General features: G+C 69.2%; 1 protein-coding gene across 3 annotated transcripts in view; it reads right to left on the bottom strand.

The window, feature by feature from the left end:
- Positions 1-216: 216 nt before the first annotated feature.
- Positions 217-18,629, bottom strand: part of KCNH2 (potassium voltage-gated channel subfamily H member 2) — a 31,447-nt gene continuing 13,034 nt past the window's right edge. For 2 of the 3 annotated variants that reach the window (XM_062568614.1, XM_062568616.1), the window contains 10 exons: positions 5,693-6,118; positions 4,447-4,834; positions 3,420-3,619; positions 3,065-3,317; positions 2,782-2,975; positions 2,530-2,629; positions 2,200-2,321; positions 1,871-2,057; positions 1,582-1,753; positions 217-1,476 (listed from right to left, as the gene is read on the bottom strand). In XM_062568614.1, the coding sequence (XP_062424598.1) occupies positions 993-1,476; positions 1,582-1,753; positions 1,871-2,057; positions 2,200-2,321; positions 2,530-2,629; positions 2,782-2,975; positions 3,065-3,317; positions 3,420-3,619; positions 4,447-4,834; positions 5,693-6,118 (2,526 nt within the window). In that variant the 3' untranslated portion in view covers positions 217-992. Of the gene's footprint in view, positions 1,477-1,581; positions 1,754-1,870; positions 2,058-2,199; positions 2,449-2,529; positions 2,630-2,781; positions 2,976-3,064; positions 3,318-3,419; positions 3,620-4,446; positions 4,835-5,692; positions 6,119-18,629 lie in introns of all 3 variants that reach the window. The other variant, XM_062568615.1, reaches the window with a different exon arrangement.

Below are 18,629 nucleotides of genomic sequence, written 5' to 3'. Positions count from 1 at the left end.
GCTGGACCCTCCCCGGGCAGCTGCTGCAATTTCAGCACCTTTGCTGCAGTTCAAGGCCTCCCCCCCCCACCATTCCCACGGCCTTCAGAGCCCCCCACCCCGGGCTCCCTCGCTTCGCCCCAGGCGCAGTGCCCGTCCCCCAGGCCGGGCTGCTCGGGGTGCCCGTCCTCCGCGGCGGCCGGCAGCTCCGTGGCGCAGCGCACACAGACACCTGGGGGTCGTCCATCGGGTTTATTGGGGGCCGGGGCGGGGGACCTACCGCGGAAGGCAACATGCAGGGCTGCGTAAAAAGGCCGGGCCGGCGCACGCGCCCGGGCTATGGGACGACGGCGGCGCGCGCTGCGAGGAGCCGACGGGCGGGCAGGCGGGCAGCCCCCGGCCCGCAGCACCGCCAGCACCGCCCGCAGCATCCCTCCGCATGCGCCGGAGCCGCCGGGCATCGCCGCGCCCCCTCCCCGCACCGCCGTGCTCGGCTGCATCCCGGCCGGGCCGGGGCGAGGGGCAGGTGGCAGGTGGGGCCCGGGCGCCACACGTGTCCAGCAAGACCCCAGCACGAGGATGCGCACGGGGAACAGCGCGCCCCGGCACTCGCACACCCCGTGGCACCCGCGTGTGTGTGCACACGCACGTTCTGCCTCTCGCTGAGGCGAGCAGCCAGCGTGTCTGAGCACACGCATCCGAAACCACGCTGCAGCCCCAAGGGACACAGGGTGCAAGCGTGCAAACACGCACGCGCAGCCACCTGCACGCGCACCCGCACCGGTGAGCACAGGCAGCGGAGTGCAGGAGAGGCGTGCACACGCACGCACATGCACACACACACGCATGCACGCGCACAGTGCAAGCAGAGGGCAGACGGACCCTCTGCACATGCCCCCGCGCGCGCACACCCCGTGCACCCCGCGTGCCGCCAGCCCCACGCGCGCTGCTGCCCGAGCGCGGCCCTGCCGGGCCACGGCGCCGTGGCTGCGGCTCCGTGCCCAGCCGCAGCACTACGAGGAGGAGGAGGAGGAGGAGGAGGAGGCGAAGAGCAGTACGCGTCTAACAGTGCCGACAGCCGAGCCGCGGAAAGCGCCGGCGGGGCGTGGGGGCCCCGTTAGGCCAGCTAACGGCGGGGAGCGCCGCGGCGGCGGCCCCCGGGCTGCAGCTCCTGGCGCCCGCGGGCAGCGCCGCCGGCCGGGGGGCGGCAGCCCCGAGACCCGGGCAGCCCCCACCAGCGTCCTCGGGACGGGGGCCTGCATCCTGCGGCTGCGGGGCCGGGCCCCGTCCCCGCCCTGCCGATTAACTCCCGGGGTCGGAGCAGTGTCTGTGCAGGGTCTGTGCGTCCGGCGCCGCGGGCAGCTGTCCGGGCAGGGAGCGGCGCCGCGGCGGCACCGCCGCCGGCTCCACCAGCAGCACCACATCCGGCGGTGGCGGCGGCTCGCTGCAGGGGTCCGGGGCGCGCGGCAGCTCCGGCAGCACTGGGAAACTGGGAACCTGCGGGGTGAAGCGGGAGGCGGCGTCGCCGTGGCCGTGGGGGGCGGCGGGGGCTCGGCGCGGGGCCGGTGGCGGCGGCGGGGCCGTGGCGTGGGCTGAGCTCACCTGAGAGAGCGGCTGGATGGGGGTGATGGGCAGGACGGGCTGGAGCGGGCACGCGGGGCCGGGCGGCTGGTGGGGCGAGGACACGGTGCTGTAGGCGGGCGGCACCAGGGCGGCCTGGCGCTGCAGCAGCTGCACGACGGAGCCGATGTCCGCCGCCATGCGCGTCTCCAGCCTGCGGAGAGCGAGGCGTCGGGGGCCGCCGGCGGCACGCGCCGCCCCCGCCCCGCCGGGCGCCGCTCGGGGCGGGTGGTGGGGGGCAGCCCCCCGCGCCCCCCAGCTCCGCCGCTACCTGCTGAGCTGCTTCTGGAGCAGGTCGAGGCGCGTCTCCAGCTCAGAGCGCTGGCGGCGGCCCGCGGAGGGTGGCGGGGCGCCCAGCGCCGCGTGAGCCGCCACGGTGCAGCGCGGCAGCTCCTGGTACTGCCGCCCCCGGCTCTCCCCCCAGAAGCTGAAGATGTTGGACACCCCCGAGAAGGCTCCTGCCGTGGGGAGGGAGCCGTCAGCGCCGTGGCCCCAGGGCCCCCGGCAGCTGGCGCGGGCACAGCTGCAGCCCCACCGGGGGCGGTGGAGGAGGAGGAGGGACGGCAGGCGCAGAGCCGCCTGCACTGCCGCGGCGCCCACCTGAGAGGGGGTTGCAGACGTCGCTGCCCTCGCGCTCGTCGGCGTCGGCGGTGCGGAAGGGCGAGAGCGTGGCGGCGCCGGGGCTGGCCGCCGGCCGCTCGTCCTCGTCGCTGGACGGCGCGCTGGACGGCGAGCTGGAGCGGCACGGCTCCCACTCGGCCGGCCCGCGCGGCGCCCCTGGCGCCTGCCCGTGCCGGCCCGCCCGCGGCGCCTTCTGCCCGCTCCGCAGCTCCCCGGCGTGCTCCGCGTCTGCGGGGGGACGCGGTCACCTGGGTCACGCCAGCACGGCCCGGCACGGCCCCCAGCGCCAGCACGGCACGCGCCCCTCACCTTTCTCCGTGCGCCGGCGGAAGGAGAGCTTCCGCTTCCGCAGGCGGTTGAAGCCACCATCCAGGTCGTCGCTGCCCGGCGACCCGGGAATCATGTTCGTCTGCAAGGCAAGGGGGGGACTGAGGGTGTGGGGAGGTGCACAGTGGCTGCCCTGAATGGTGCATCGTGTCCCCCCCCACCCCAAAAGCCTCCCTGTGCCCTGGGATGCAGCAGCACGCCAACCCGAGCCCCCCGGCCCCCGCGGGCTCTCACATCGCGCAGGTTGAAGGTGATCTCCAGGCTGGACCAGAAGTGGTCGGAGAACTCAGGGTACATGTCCAGCACCTCCAGCAGGTCCTCGCGGTGGATCTTGTGCAAGTCGCAGTAGGTCAGCGCCCGCACGTCCGCGTTGGACTTTCCCGGCCGCGCATAGAGGTTCAGTGGCTCCCCGAAGATGTCGTTCTTTCCTTGGGGGAGGAGGTGCCCGGGGGTCAGCCCCATGGCCACACAGGCTGGCCCCAGCCCCGGCCCCATGCGCATCCCCACCAGGGCTCACCCAGGATGGCCACCACCACGTCCCCACGGAGGATCTCGATGGAGCCACGGGAGATGAAGTAGAGGGCGGTGAGCACGTCGCCGGCGTGCACCAGCGTGTCGCCGGGGGGAGCGTGCGTGGTCTTGAACTTCATGGCCAGGGCGCGGAGGCAGCCCTTGGTGGCCCCCTTGAAGGGCTTGCAGTTCTGCAGCAGGCTGCGGTTCAGGTGCAGGCAGATGTCGGCCTGCAGGCACTCGGGGAAGCCCTTCAGCACCTGGGAGCAGGGGCGTCAGGGCAGCCGCGGGCGCGGGCAGCGCTGCCGAGCGCCTGCCGCCGTCCCTGCTGCCGCCACCCCCACCGCCGCCGCGGCGCTCACCGCGTTCATGTCGATGCCGTTGGTGTAGGACCAGGCATGCTGGAAGTACTCCTCCAGGCGCTGCCGCAGCGGGTTGGGGATCTGGTGGAAGCGGATGAACTCGCGGACTCGCAGCATCTGGGTGTGGTAGCGAGCAGTGCCCGAGTACAGGCGCTGGATGATGGCCGAGACGTTCCCGAAGATGCTGGCGTACATCAGGGCTGTAGAGAGGCGCCGGTGAGGGGTGGCCCCTGCCCGGGCCAAGGCGCAGGACGTGGCAGCAGGAGGGGCCGACGCCAAGCACGGGCACCCGTCCGCACACGCGAGCACCCACCGCCCCATCTCCGCAGCCGCCACTTTGCACGCACGCGGATGCGCACGCCGAGTTACCTGCGTGCTCCTGGCCTTGCCACCCACACTCGGAGACGTGGCCTGTGGTGCACATGCACAGCCACCCCACAGATACACTGCCGCTCGCTCTCCTGCACGCATGCGCACAGCGACATGCTAGTCTCGCAGAGCTGCACACTGCCTGCTTGCACACGCGCAGTTAGCCCACAGACATGCTCTTGCTGTATCACACACATATGCATGCAAGTACACACAAGTGCATACTCTCACATATGCATGCTCACAACTCATGCTCATACACTCATACTCTCACACGCATGTTCATACACGCACAAGCACGTTCAGACACACCCATGTACACTCCTACACATGTGCATGCTCCCACACACATGTGCATGCTCGTAGGCATATCCATGCTCACAGAGGTATGCATGCTCACACACACACGCTCACATGCATGTTCATACATGCATGCTCACACATGCATGCATGCTCACACACACCTTCTCACACACTCACATGCATGCTCATACGCATGCATGCTGATACACACACGTGCAGCTGCATACATGTGCACATGCATGCTCCCACACACGCCCCCACCCAGGCATGTGCTCGCCCTGCCCATGGGGTGCAGGAGCGGGTGTCCCCCCCCCGTGCAGGACTCCAAGGGCAGCTGGGCCCCAGGCACACTCACAGCCAATGAGCATGACGCAGATGGAGAAGATCTTCTCGGAGTTGGTGTTGGGCGAGACGTTGCCGAAGCCCACGCTGGTCAGGCTGCTGAAGGTGAAGTAGAGGGCCGTGACGTACTTGTCCTTGATGGTGGGGCCGTAGAGCGAGTTGCTTTCGTTGAAGGGCTTGCCGATCTGGTCGCCCAGCGAGTGGAGCCAGCCGATGCGCTGTCCCTCCACGTTGCCGATGGCGTACCAGATGCAGGCCAGCCAGTGGGCGATGAGGGCGAAGGTGCACATGAGCAGGAAGAGCACGGCCGCCCCGTACTCCGAGTAGCGGTCCAGCTTGCGGGCCACCCGCACCAGGCGCAGCAGCCGCGCCGTCTTCAGCAGCCCGATCAAGGTGGTGGTCTGCAGAGGGGTGACAGCTGTGTCAGGAGCGTGGGGGTTACTGGAGGGGACATCCCCCCCAGGACCCCCAGGACCCCAGCAGGGCATAGACCACAGAGCAGGGTCTGTCCTTCAACCTGTCCACAGTCCGGGCACCCCTCCGTCCTCTCCCCAGGCAAAGTTACCCCGGCACAGGGCACTCAGGTCCCTGCACACCCCACTCGTGCCCTGGGGCCGTGCCCCCACAGCAGAGACCCCGGTGCTCAGGGACCCACAGACCCATGTGGCTGGGAAGCGCTGTGAGCTGCACCTGCGCTCCTTCCCATCCATGCTGGGGCTCAGGGATCCCGCAGGGCCAGACCCAGATTTATCCACACCTGCGCTCAGCATCATGCACCTGGCCGCCTGCACGCTGCGCCCTCCCAGCATCGGCCCCCAGGCTCACGCCATGGGGCTTTTGTGCAGCCATCCCTGGCACAGGGGGCAGGAACAACTTGGGGGCGGGGAGGTTGGAGCAACCAGGGGGCATGGAGCAACTGAAGGGGGGCACAGAGCAACCAGGGGGGCACAGAGCAACTGGGGAGGGGGAGGCATGGAGCAATCTGGGAGGCACAGAGCAATCGGAGGGGGGCATGGAGCAACCAGGGGGGCACGGAGCAACTAGAGGGGGCTACAGGGCAACCAGGGGCATGAGCAACCAGAGGGAGGGGGCACGGAGCAACCAGGGGGGACACAGAGCAACAGGGGGGCACGGAGCAACCAGGGTCAGTGAGAGCCACTGCAGGTAGCCCCATGCAAAGGGGCCTGTCCCCATCCCTGTCCCCACAGAAGGGCCAGAGGGGAGGCAAGTCCATGCGCCCCAGCGGGGCAGGCGGGTACCTCCTCAGAGCCAGAGCCAAAGATGAGCAGGTCGAAGGGGATGGCAGCGACCATGTCAATGAGGAACCAGCCTTTGAAGTAGTGGATGGCGATCTTGGCGGGGTGGCTCACCACCTCCTCGTTGGAGTTGACGTAGGTGGTGCGGAAGTTGATGAGGATGTCGATGATGAACATGATGTCCACGATGAGGTCGACCACGTTGAGCGGGCTGCAGGAGTAGCCGCAGTTGCGGCGCTGGGCCTCCTCCTGGTCGTTGAGCAGGAAGGCGGCCGAGTAGGGCGTGAAGATGGCAGTGTAGATGACCAGCAGCAGGATGAGCCAGTCCCACACAGCCTTGAAGGGGCTGTAGTGCAGGATGGTCCATTTGTGGATGCGCGGGGCCTGCAGCTTGTACTCCGGGAGGACGTCGGCGCCGAGGGAGAGCACCTGGGTGGGCAGGAAGGGGGGTCAGCTCCTGCGCCATCACCGGCCCCGGCTCTCCCAGCCGCTCGGGCTTTCCGAGCAGGAGCTGCCTGCTGCCAGCAGTGTGCAGGTGGAAGGGCTGCTCCGGCGGGTCCCAGCAGCCTCCCCTGGCCCTCAGCCCCTGGACACAGCGGGACGTGCCCTTCCGCTGCACGCATGTGCCCAGGTGCATGTTCACACTGCAAAGGCATGCACTGCCCTGCCCGCAACGGCCGCTTGCGGTGCAGCACCACTGCCTGCGGCCCCATGCTCTGCCACCCGCCGAGACCCCCCCCCCGCCGCTACAGTGTGCTCCCCTCTGCCCAGCCCCACAGCATGGGTGGCAGCCCCGGCTGCACAGCTCTGGCACCCCGGGGTACGGCAGGGAGAGGCACCGGGGTCGTATGGCTGCGGGGAGGAAGGCATGGCACAGCATTGCACAGCATGGCATGGCATGGCACAGGATGGCGTGACATCGCACAGCATAGCACGGCATTGCATGGTACAGCACGGCATGGCATTGCATGGTAGGGCACCATTGCATGGCATGGCATGGCATGGCATGGCATGGCACAGCACAGTGTGGCACGGCACACCACAGCACTGCGTGGCATTGAATGGCACAGCACAGCATGGCATAGCATTGCATGGCAGGGTACAGCATGGCACAGCATGGCATGGCATGGCACAGCATGGCACAGTCTCTTGGTGCTGCACCCAGCCCCGGTCCCCGCGGCGCAGCCCTCGGCACCTCACAGAGCAGCGGGGATGCCTTGCCCAGTCCTGGCACTGCCTGGATGCTCCTCCGTACCCGTCAGCACAGGCTGGGCAGTGGGGACAGCGCGGGCTGCGCGCCCGCCCCATGCACGCTGCACCCATGTGCGCACGGGCCACACGCTGCCGTGGCTGGAGGCAGGAGCCGTGCCTGCGCTCTCCCCTTGCGACGCACTTGGCAAGCCGAGCCGTGTTCCAGTGCACGATCACGGCTCAGCTGCTGCCAAACAAGGCCCTGTGGCCCCAGGCACCGAAGGCCCCCAGTGACGCGGCCACGGGCTGGAACGGGCGCCCGGGCCACCGCGCTGCCAGGCTGGCCTTGCAGGGCGCTGCAGGGCCACGCCGCCCCACGGGCTGGGCGGAGGGCTGGGGCTGCTCCCTGCCGTGCAGCAGGGTGCTGCGGGGTGCAGCAATGCATGCAATGATGTGCAGGGCAGCCCCCAGCTTTGGCAGGACCCTGCCTGCTCAAAGCCCCCCTGTCCTTCTGCTACCTGGGATGGGCAGTGCCAGGGCTGCTCCAGCCTCGGGCAGGAGGCAAACAGAGCCACATCCAAAGCAGGGCTGCCCTGCAAACCTGCCTTTTGCATGTCTTTTACATAATGCGGTGGCAGGCACGGCTCCCCTCCCCAACGCAGGTGCAACCTTGGGCCGCCCCAGGTACTGCTGCCCCGGCGCTGCCACCCACCCCCAGCCCTCCCACAGGGCCGCTGCTCACCCCTGCCCCTGCCCGCAGGGGGCTCCGGGCCAGGCCGGCTGCAGGGGTGGTGGGGGGCTCCGGGCTGACTGCGCAGGGGTGGTGGGGGGCTCCGGGACGGCTGCACGGAGGCGGCACAGCCGGTACCGCTGCACCGTCCCAGCAGCTGCTCCCATCCGTCGCTGCCGCCTGGCACGGGGATTAGGCGTACCAGCCACAGCACGGCTGCCGCGGGCTATAAATAGGGCACCCAAGCCGGATGGGCGCCCTTGGGGGAGAGGGTCCCTGGGGACCCTGGATGGCGAGTGCCAGCCCAGGCAGGGCAGAGCTGTGCTGCCTCAAAGTTGCCGGATCAGCCAGACTGCAGGGCCGGATCAGAGCTCAGAGGCTGACAGACGCTGGCCATCGCTAGCCCCTTCTCATGCCTTTGGCACTGTGCTGCAAGAGAGCCAGTGCCCCAGCCGCCAGCGCAGCCCTGGCCACGCTGCATGCAGTCGCACGGCAGGCGACCCGACTAGCCCAAGGAGAGACCTCGCCCTGCCCGCTCAGCGCGATGCTCCAAGCCTGCCAGCCACGGTGGGAAGAGCCACGATCAAGGAGAGTGTGACAGCACATGTCCAGGAGCGCCGCCCGCCGTCCCCGCACACCCCCGGCTCCCCCGCCGGAGCCCTGAGCTCCAGGACTGGCCCCTTCCCACAGCAGGACATGCACAGGGGCTGAGGGGATGCACCTTCAACAAGCCCCTTTGCACTAGCCCACCTGAGCCTCCCATCACCCAGCCTGCCTGCCACCCCACAGCCAGCCCCACGGCCCTGCACTCCCACTTGTCCCCCACGGCACAGTGTTTATCAGCCGATGTCCTCGGACAGCTGAGCTGGGGTGGGTGATGTGGAGGGAGATGCCAGTGCAGCACCCCTGGTCCCTCCAGCCCCCGGTGCACTGGTGTGCACAGGCATGCAGCAGCGTGCACAGGTGTGCATGGGCGTGCACTGAGCCCTGGGGCTCCCCGGGGACGGTGGGTCCTGTGGGAGCTGCCGGTGCAGACGGGCGTGCGAGGCAGCTTTACGTAACCACGCAGACCCTGACACTGCGCAGGTTGGCACGGCCCCGCGGACCCCCTGCCCGCGGCGGGGACGGAGGCAGCGCGGCCCAGCGGACCCTGCCCTCGCGCCGCGCCGTGCAGCCCCGGCCCTGCCGAGGGCAGCCCCGCGGGCACGGGGCCGTGCCCGGCGTCACGGACGGCGAGAGCGCCCACCGCGGTGGGGGCAGCGCGGGGGAAGCCCAGCACGGCGCCGGCGGCCGCCGCGGGCCGGGCGCGCACGGGAACCGGCCGGTACCTTCTCCTCCTTGCTGTGCCCGGCGCTGCCGGCGACATCGCTGTCGAGGCAGAGGCAGGTGCCGCAGAGGGAGCCGCCGGGCATGGGTCCTGCTCTGGCCGCGGGGGTGGCCGTGGGGGGGCCCGAGAACTCCTGGAGCAGCTGCAGGAGCGACGCCAGCATCCTCGCAGCCGCCGGGCCGAGCCGAGCCGAGCCGCGGCGCGCCGGCGCCGCTCACCCCCGGCCCCGCGCCCGGCCCGCGGCGCCCCGCGCCCGCGGCGCCCCGGCAGCCCGGCCCGCGCCCATGGCGGCGGCGGGAGCCCCGCTCGGCGGCGAGCCGGGCGCAGGGAGGGCGGCAGGGAGACGCGCACCCCCGGCCGCGGGGACGGGAATTATTGGGGCGGAAATTTTACCCAGGCTGCTCCGCTCCTGCAGCGACAAAAGCGGCGGCGGGCGCGCGCCCCCCGCCCCCCTAACCCGCCACGCGCGGGGCTCCCGGCGCGGCGCGGCTCGGCACGGCACGGCACGGCTCGGCTCGGCTCGGCTCGGCGCGGCTCGGCTCGGCATGGGAGGGCACGGCACGGCTCGGCGCGGCGCTGCACGGCTCGGCACGGCACGGCGCGGCGCGGCACGGCTCGGCACGGCTCGGCACGGCACGGCTCGGCACGGCACGGCTCGGCGCGGCTGCACGGACGCACCGCCAGGCCCGGGGCGGCAGGACCGCAGCGCGCCCGACGGCAGCTCTCGCAGGTGCCGCGGCTCCGCCTGCGCGGCCGGGGCGAGCGAGGGGCCGGCGCTGCCGCGGGCGCAGCGCAGCCCGGGCGCCGCGGCGGTGAGCGGGGCTGGGCCGCGGGGCCCCCGGCGAGGCGGCCGGAGCAGCCCCCGCAGGCAGGTCAGAGCTGCTCCCACCGGCCCTGCAAGAGCTGTGCCGGATGCGGGTGGCACCCGCACATGCACGGGGACTGTGCACACACCTGCCTGCGAGTGTGTGTACACACAGGGACCTGCTCACAACGCCTGCCTATGAGTGTGCGTGCACATGGGGACCTGCTTACATGCCTGCCCGCAAGTGTGTGTCCACGTGCACAGCCCTGGTATGCACATGGGGACCTGTGCACAACACCTGCCTGCAAGTGTGTGTGCACATGGGGACCTGAGCACACCTGCCTGCGAGTCTGTGTGCACATGGGGACAGTGCACAAGCCTTCCCGCGAGTGTGTGCACACATGAGGACCTGCACAAAATGCCTGCCCACAAGTGTGCATGCACATGCATAGTTCTGGTGTGCACACAGACACCTGCACACAATGCCTGCCCACGAGTGTGCATGCACATGCACAGCCCTGATGTGGACACAGGAACCTGTGCACAGCTCCTGCCTGCAAGTGTGCGTGCAGGTACACAGCTCTGGTGTGCACACACGTACCTGCCCACAATACCTGCCTGTGGCTGCGCGTGCATGTGTGTAGCCTGGCGTGCACACTGGCACATGCATCCACACACAGGAGATGGGAAACGCCGCTCGCATCCTCTGACGTTCAGCCAAAACACCTCTGCCCCAGTTGCCGCCACTGCTGCCACGGGGCTCCTGGGCTGCGATGGGCAGGGGCTGCCTCCCCCTTTCTGACCCCCTTCCCAGCTGCCGCTGTGTCCCAGGGGAAAGGGGTAGCGCTGCCTGCCAGGGACATCGCCTGCAGTGCACGGCCCCCTGCCCTGCTGCCACTCGTGCTGCTGTCCCCAGTGGCCACAGTGCTCCATGTGCACGGCAGCCCGGCTGTGAGGGGGTGCACGATGTGCCTGGCCCCCATGGCCACGCTGGGGCTGCATGCACTGTGCAGCTGTATGTGACCAGGGCCACGTTGGGGCTGCACACACCATGCAGCCGTGCATGACCGGGGCTGCACAGAGGGGCTGCAGATGCCATGTGGCCATCCACAACCAGGGCTGCACAGCAGGGCCATGTCGGGGCTGCGCATGCTGCTTAGCCGTGCACAACCAGGGCTGCGCAGCAGGGCCATGCCAGGGCTGCATGCGCTGCACAGCCATGCACGGCCAGGGCCATGTCAGGGCTGCACATGCCGCGCAGCTGTGCATGACCAGGGCTTTGAAGCGGGGCCGTGCCATGGCTGCATGTGCTGCACAGCAATGCATGACTGTGGCCACACTGGGGCTGCACACACTACATGGCTGTGCACGACCAGGGCCGCCCAGCAAGGCCACGTCTGCTGCATGGCCGTGCACGACTGGGACTGCACCGAGGCTGCACGTGCCATGTGGCCGTGCACGACAGGTGCCATATTGGGGCTGCATGTGCTGTGCAGCTGTGCACAACTGCTGCCACGTCGCAGCTGCACGCACAGTGGGCCGTGCACTACCGGGGCCGTGCTGCGGCTGTGCACGCTGCATGGGCGTGCATGACCAGTGTCACGTCAGGGCTGCATGCGCTGCGTGGCCGCACACAACCGGGGCCACGTCGGGGCTGTGCACACCGCCCGGCCGGCAGCACCGACTCCCGGCCCACCCAGGCTCGCCCGCTTCCCACTCCAGGATTTCCCTCTGGCTCTGTCCCCATGAGGTGCGCTGCAGGACGTGCATGTGCGACATGCCGCTGTTGCCCCTGGCAGCACCGCTGCCAGGTCACCTGCGGAAAGGGACCCATTCTCAGGGGGTCTCCCCCAGCCCCCTGCACCTGCAGGGCCCAAACGCACCACTGCAGCAGCACAAGGGCACCACAGAGACACACGGGCACCGTGGGGACATACAGGACACGGGCACCTTGAGGACATGTGAGCATCACAGGGACATATGCACGGGCATCTTGGGGACACAAGAGGTCACATATAACATGGGGTCACACGAGGTCATGGGTACCCTGGGGGTGCACAGATACCCTGGGGACCCATAGGGCACTGACACCTCAAGCATATATGGGATAACGCTGCCATGGGGTCATACAGGGTCATGTGTACCGCGGGGTCACACAAGGTCACGGGTACTTGGTGGCACATAGGGTCACACTGCTGCAGGGACACACAGAGGTCATGACACCCCAGGGACACCCAGGGTCTAGGGTGCCTTGGGGTCACCTGGTCACAGGTAGCTCCAGGGCACATGGGGTGCCACCCCCTGGTGGGTTGGCACCCCCCAACACTGGACCTTGAGGGGAGACAGCCTCCAGCACCACCCAAAGCTGGACCCTGGAGCAGGGGGCAGTCCCACACCACTGCACTGCTGTGGGGTGCAGCACCACTGCTCGTGTCCTGCCTCATGGCTCCACTGGGGCCATGGCTGTGGCCAGCCTGGGCTCCTCCAGCCACCAGCTGTCCCGAGACGCCCCAGGCGGTCGCCAAGCTGTGCCAGCACAAAAGCCTCCGCACCTCAGCCCTTCCAGCACTATGTGGCACACCGCACTGGCCATGGGCATGCACACTGTCCCCAGGGTGCTGGATTGCCGGTGTCACACATGGAGACCTGGCCAAGACCCGGCGGGACCTGGGCTTCCCCTGGCCCCTACCCACGCGGGGGTTTTGGCACTGCCAACTGTGGGTACAAGTGAGGATGGTGATGGGACACCGCGCCAGTGCTGGGCCCTGCCAGAGCGCTGATGGTCTGCGGGCAGGACAGCCCTGCACTGACAGTGCCCCGATGCGCCGGGGGGACCCGCTCCGGCAGCGCAGCCACGGTCCGAAAAGACCACACAGCGCAGCGACACACCAGTGCACACCCCACACCAGCCGTGCCCGGCACAACAGCCCGCTGCAACACGCATGTGCCCAGCACTTGCACCACACGGCACCAACAGCCGCTGCTGCACATGCACCACTGGCTGTGCCCGGCACGGCTGCACACCCAGAGCTGATGGGCATGGCACAGGGCCCTGGCCTCGACACATGCCGGCACCGCCCCACGGCCGTGGCGCAGGGACCCGCGCACACCGAGCCCCCAGCGCCACCAGGCGGGATGCTCCAGCCCAACGGGATGCAGCGACGGCAGCGTGATGCAGACATGCAGCAGGAATCGACGTGCACGTAACACGGCTCCCGGTGACACAACACCTATCAGTCACCGTGACACAGATACCCGGCAGTGCCGGCACTCGGTGACACGTATATCCGCCCTGGCACCGGCACGCATCACCTCGCACTCGCAGGCACACAGGCACCAACACCTCTCTCACGCGGTGACACATACACCCAACACCTCCTGTGACACCAGCACCTGACACCCAGCCCACGCAGGAGACACCCAGCCCAGCCCCTGCCACGACCCGCACATCCGCGCCCACAACAGCCGATACCGAGTGTCCAAAGCTCCGGCCTCTCCTTGCCACAAATACCCCGACCCGCAGCACCCACAGCCCTGACACTCAGGCCACCACACCTGTAGGCCACATTGGCAGTGACACCGACACCCCAAGCAGCACAACCCAACACCCAGCTGCAGGGCCAGCCCCGCTCGGCACCACATGGTGAACACCGCACACCTCCAGCCCAGCAGCCGTCCCTCCCGGCATATCAAGCGTCCCAAGAGGGACACAGACAAGCGACACCCAGGAGTCTGCCCAACACCTGCAGCCACTGTCACCCAACGTGTGGGTGATCCCCAGCCTGAGACCGCCCTGCACTGACCCAGCAGCCCCAGAGGGCAGATACACTCTGCCTGTGCAGCTCACTACCGCAACCACCCTCCACGCCTGCACTGCACACCAGTACTCGGAGTGACACTGTGCGTCCATTGTGAAACAGCCGTAACCTGGAGCACCCAACACCTGGAACAAGCAGATACCCAATGCTAGCAGTCCCAAACCCTTGTAGAGATGCAGAACCAAACTTCATGCAGAAACCTGACCCAAAGTGATGTGGATATCCAACACAAGCACTGATAGATGGCCAACACCTGTGGTTCCCACAAACCAGCACGGGCACAGACACTCAACATCTACACAGATAGCCAACACACACACAGACATCCAACGCCTGCACTGGCACAGGCACTCAACACCTGCACAGACTCCCAACATCTGCACTGGTGTAGTAGAAACCCAACACCCACAAAGGTACCCACACACCAGCACCGACAGATACCCAGCACCAACAGAGTTACCCAACACCTTCTGAGACACTTAACAGCAGAACACAGATACCCAACACTGACAGAGCTACCCAACAGCTGCAGTACCTCAACACCCACAAGCTACCCCACAGTGTGCAGCACCCACAGAGCTACCCAACACCCACAGAGCTACCCAACAGAGCTGTACCCAGCACCCACAGAGCTACCCAACAGACATGGTACTAGAACACCCGCAGAGCTACCCAACTCCTGCAGAGCTACCCACAGACACAGTACCCAACACCCACAGAACTACCCAACAAGCACAGTATCCGAACACCAGCACTGACAGGGATGATTGGGACACTCAACACCAAAACTGACACCAGCATCCAAAGCCCACAGTGACCAAGATGCCCCACAGCTGCAGCAGCCAACACTAGCCCAGGTGGCCATCACCGGCACTGATGCAAATGCCCAGCACTGTCATCAAAACAGACGCCCCATGCCTGTGTTACCCAGTGCTCAGACTCCACCATGGCAGACACCACAGCAAGTCGCCCCACACTGACCCCAGGGACAGCCCAATGCCAGCACAGGCTCAAGGTGTCAGCAATCATGGGCACCGCCCCACTGGCACCAGCTCCGGGGCAGCAGCAGCCGAAACTCACAGCGTTTAACTGCGGCAGGGATGCAGCTCCCTGTGTAGCCATCCACACGGACAACGAGGACGGACGGATGCCCCAGGCCTTGAGGCGACGCAGTGCTCCCACCGCCTACAGCAATGCCGCAAGGCAGACACCCGGCACCTGCGTTGGGGTGGGATGGCGAGTCCTGTGACGAGGTGACGTCCCCACGGGGCGGTGCGCCAGCCTCAGCTATCTCAGCCACTGAGCAAACCCCAGCACTGACCCACTCTCACCAACACTGCTCCCAGCACACCACGGCACGACTCTGCAGACGGGATAGCCACAGGGACAAGAGGCTGCAGCGTCTCCAAAATACAGCCGGGCTCCAGGGGCGCGACAGCCGCCGCAACCTCCTGACGCCTGCCCGGCTGGCAGCACCTCCGCGGAGCAGCAGTGCGGCAATACCCCCTTGCCATGACCACAACCACAACCGTGCAGCAGCCGCTGCGGCACACCGGAGCGCCCGAGCCCGAGCCCACCCGTGCCATGGGCAGCGATGCGATGCCGCACGGGGCTGGTGGCAGGCCCCTGCAGGGACAGTGATGCCCCAAGCCCTGCACCGTCCTGGCTCGCAGCACCTCGCTGCGCTCAGCAGCCACAGCCCAGCTCCACTGCTGCAGCCGGAGAGTTGAGTTGGGCTGCGGCGGTGGGAGCTGAATGGAGAGCCAGGCTGCCGGTCAGCAGGAGCCAAGCCGAGCTGGACACATCTCACTCCCACGGCGGGCAGCCTCCGGCCCCCCGGGATGCGGATGCCCGGGGCTCTGCTCCAGGGCCCCCTCCCCGTTCCCGGCGCTGGGCTCCCCGGGATGCCCCAGCCCGGAGCTGCAGCCGCCGCCTCTCCCAGCCCGGCGCGCCTGCTGCCCCTCTCCCTGCCGATTTTGTTCCTTCCATCCCTGCTCATAAATCAGCCGCGGGAGCTCGCTCCGGCCGGCTGCTGCCCGGTGGCGGAGAACGGCCGCGGCCGCCGCGACGCCGCGGGCTCCCCCGCGCCTTTCCGCGGCCGGACGAGCCGGGAGCGCCCGGCCCCGCCGCGGGGCCCTCGCCGGGCTCCGCGGGACGCGCCAAGCCGCGGCGACCTGAGGTGCTGGCGCAAGCAGAGCCCGGCTGGAGGGGAGGGGGCACGGCTCGGGCGGAGCTGCCGCCGTCGGGGCTGAGCGCAGAGCGGCGCCGGGGCGGGACGAGACGGGCGCTCGGGGCTGCCGCCGCCGCCCCCGGCCCACGGGGGGCGAAGGAGAGGCGCGGGACCCCCCATGGACCTCCCCCCCCCCCCCCGCCGCGCCCCACGTACCTCCTGGGCCACCAGGCTGGAGATGCGGACGGCCCGGCGGACGCGGGCGTTCTTGCGGTCGCCCTCGGGCCGCTCGCCGCTGTCCCGGCTGCCGCGGGCCATGGCAGCGCTCAGAGCCCCGCTGCCCGGCGGGGGGAGCGCGTGCAGGCCGCCCCCTCGGGGCGCCCCATGCCGCCCCCGCCCGCGGCAGCCCCCAGCAGCGGCTCGGCGCGGAGCGGCTCGGCTCGGCTCGGCTCAGCACGGCGTGGAGCAGCTCGGCTCGGCGCGGCGCAGCTCGGCTCGGCGCGGCGCGGCGCGGCTCGGCTCGGCGCGGCTCCGGGAGGCGGCAGATGGAGCCCGCGGCCAGCCCGCCCCGCGCCCCCGGGAGGCCCGGCCCCGCCGCGCCCCCCCGCCAGGGGCTCCCGGCCTGGCAGCCGCCCGCCCCCCCGGGCGGCCCGCAGCCGGCGCGCCGCCCCTCCCCTCCCCTCCCCTCCCCGCGGCCGCCCGTCACGCTCCTGGGAGGGACCAGCAGCATCCCCGGCCACGGGAAACTGAGGCACGGGAGGGCTCCCCACTCCCACCCGGCGGCGCTGGAACCCGCCTCCCTTCCCGTGCCCCGAGGGCCCAGGAGCCCTGGCTCACGGCCCCCACTCCCAGCGGCAGAGTCCTCCACACCCGGAGTCAGAGCTAGCTGAGGACCCTGCTCCGCACATGCCCCCATGCCCTGTGCCCCCCTGCAGGCACCTGCACCACCCGAGGAGTGGGTCGCATGGTCCCACCAGCATGGGGCAGGGGCAAACATGAGCAGGGCTGGCTGCAGGCTCTGCTTGACTGCTGCAGGCACTCTCCAGCTGATTGGCAGCACTGCCAGCTCCCGGTGTCCCTGGCAGCCACCCAGCCCAGACAGGGAGACCCCGCTCCGCATTCCCAATGCCTCTGCTCCCGCAGCATCCCCCCAGAGCTGCCCAGTGCCCAGTGCCTCTCCCCAGCCTGCACACGAAAGAGCCTCCGCCAGGTCGGCTGGGCCTGCTCTGCCTGGAAGGGGCTTTCCCAAGCACCCTTCCTTCTTCCCTGCACCATGAGGAGCCTCCGAGCCCTCTGCAGCCCCAGCCTGCGCCAGGCTGCCTGGCTGCTCCCGCCCTCCCGGAGAGGCTGACACATGAGCCCCGAGTGTGGCCACGTTGCAGTGCTGCAGGGGTCCGGGGATGGGACCTGCTCAGAGGAGCCAGGCAGGTGCTGCGGATCGCGCCACGGGTGCCTCACCTCCCAGGTGCACTCCGGTCGAGGCCGAGCAGGGCCTGGCACGGCCAGCATGCCGGCAGCATCCAGCTCCACCAGCAGACCTGCCCACAGTGAGGGCTCCCTGCTGGGCCAAACTGGGGGTCTCCAAGAGCCACCCACATCCCCCAGCTCCCACCTACAGCTCTCTGCACCCCAGCACAGCACCTCGCTGCACCCTGGCCTTTGCATGCTGCAGCCAGGCACCGGCATGGGGCTCGCTGGGTGTCCCTACGGGGCTGGTGCAGCACAGCTGGCCGGGACTGGCCGGCAGGTCTGGGAGCGCGGTGACCTTGAGGAGCGCTGCGGGAGCGCGAGGCGGGCAGTGCGCGGGCTTGTTTGGATGCCGTCACTGCGGATGATTCACGGTGCCGCTGTCTGGAAGCCCCGGCCCCCCCCAGCACCGCCTTCCCGCCCAGCCAGCCCACTGCGCTGTGAGTTACGGCTGCGCGGAGACCTGCTCGCACTGCCTCGATTACACCGTCCGGCCCGTGTGTCACACCGCCTGCTCACACTCGCAGCCACCGCTGGGGAACTGCCTGCATGGGCCCTGCAGCACTGGCCCTGCGGCCCCAGCCCCCCAGCACCCACCCTCGCTGCCTGGCTCTGTCCCATGCAAGCTGCAGCACCCCAGGGTGTGGGGTCCCGTGGGGCCAGGTCAGCATGGGACACGGCACAGGGCGCAGCGCTCCCTCCGGCAGCTGGGCACCCCATCCAAGGTGGGTGACAGCAGTGGCTGTTGGCAGGAGGGGATTAACCGAGGCTCAGGGCCGGTGGCCGTCTCCTCGCACAGCAGCAGCCGCCGCGGCATTGAAATTAATTATGCAGCAAAGGCAATCAGGATGCTTTGCTTGTTGGCATGCTGGAGAGGAATGGGGATGGCCAGTCTGCACTTTGCAAGGGAGGTGGAAAGGAGCAGCGGCCTCAGCACATCCCACACCAAGAGGCTCGTGAGCCTGTGGGGCCAGGGTCTCCCCTCCACCTGGGGCAACCAGGCCCTGCAAAGCAGTCTGCAGTCTCAGTGCAGGGAGCAGAGGCTGCAGGGGGGTCCTGCAGCCCCGTGCCAGCTGCCTGCCCTGTGTGGGCTATTCCGGCACCGTGCAGGGACCGGGGCTGGCTGCCTTCGCCAGGCTCAGCTGCCGCCAGCGCTGCGGGAGCGGAGCCTGGGGGTCCCCAGGCAGCAGCGCCTGGCGCTCCCTGTGTGGGTGCTCGCTCCCAAGCTGGGCCCATCACGTGGGTGAGCGCAGGCAGAGCACTGAGTGCACGGCCCCGCGGGGAGCCGGGCTGCTCCAGGAGCCCCAGCGGAGCCAGACGGGCCCCACAGCTCCCGCTCCTGCCGACCGCCCTCTCCCCCCTGCCCAGGCCATGGCCCCCACGCCACCCGGATATGCCCTGCCTGCTGGTGCCTTGAACCTGCCAGCCACCA

This window comes from Rhea pennata, chromosome 2, assembly GCF_028389875.1.
Source record: "Rhea pennata isolate bPtePen1 chromosome 2, bPtePen1.pri, whole genome shotgun sequence".
Taxonomy (NCBI): domain Eukaryota; kingdom Metazoa; phylum Chordata; class Aves; order Rheiformes; family Rheidae; genus Rhea; species Rhea pennata.
The sequence above is the reverse complement of the archived record's forward strand: the minus strand, read 5'-3'. Positions and strand labels throughout refer to the sequence as shown.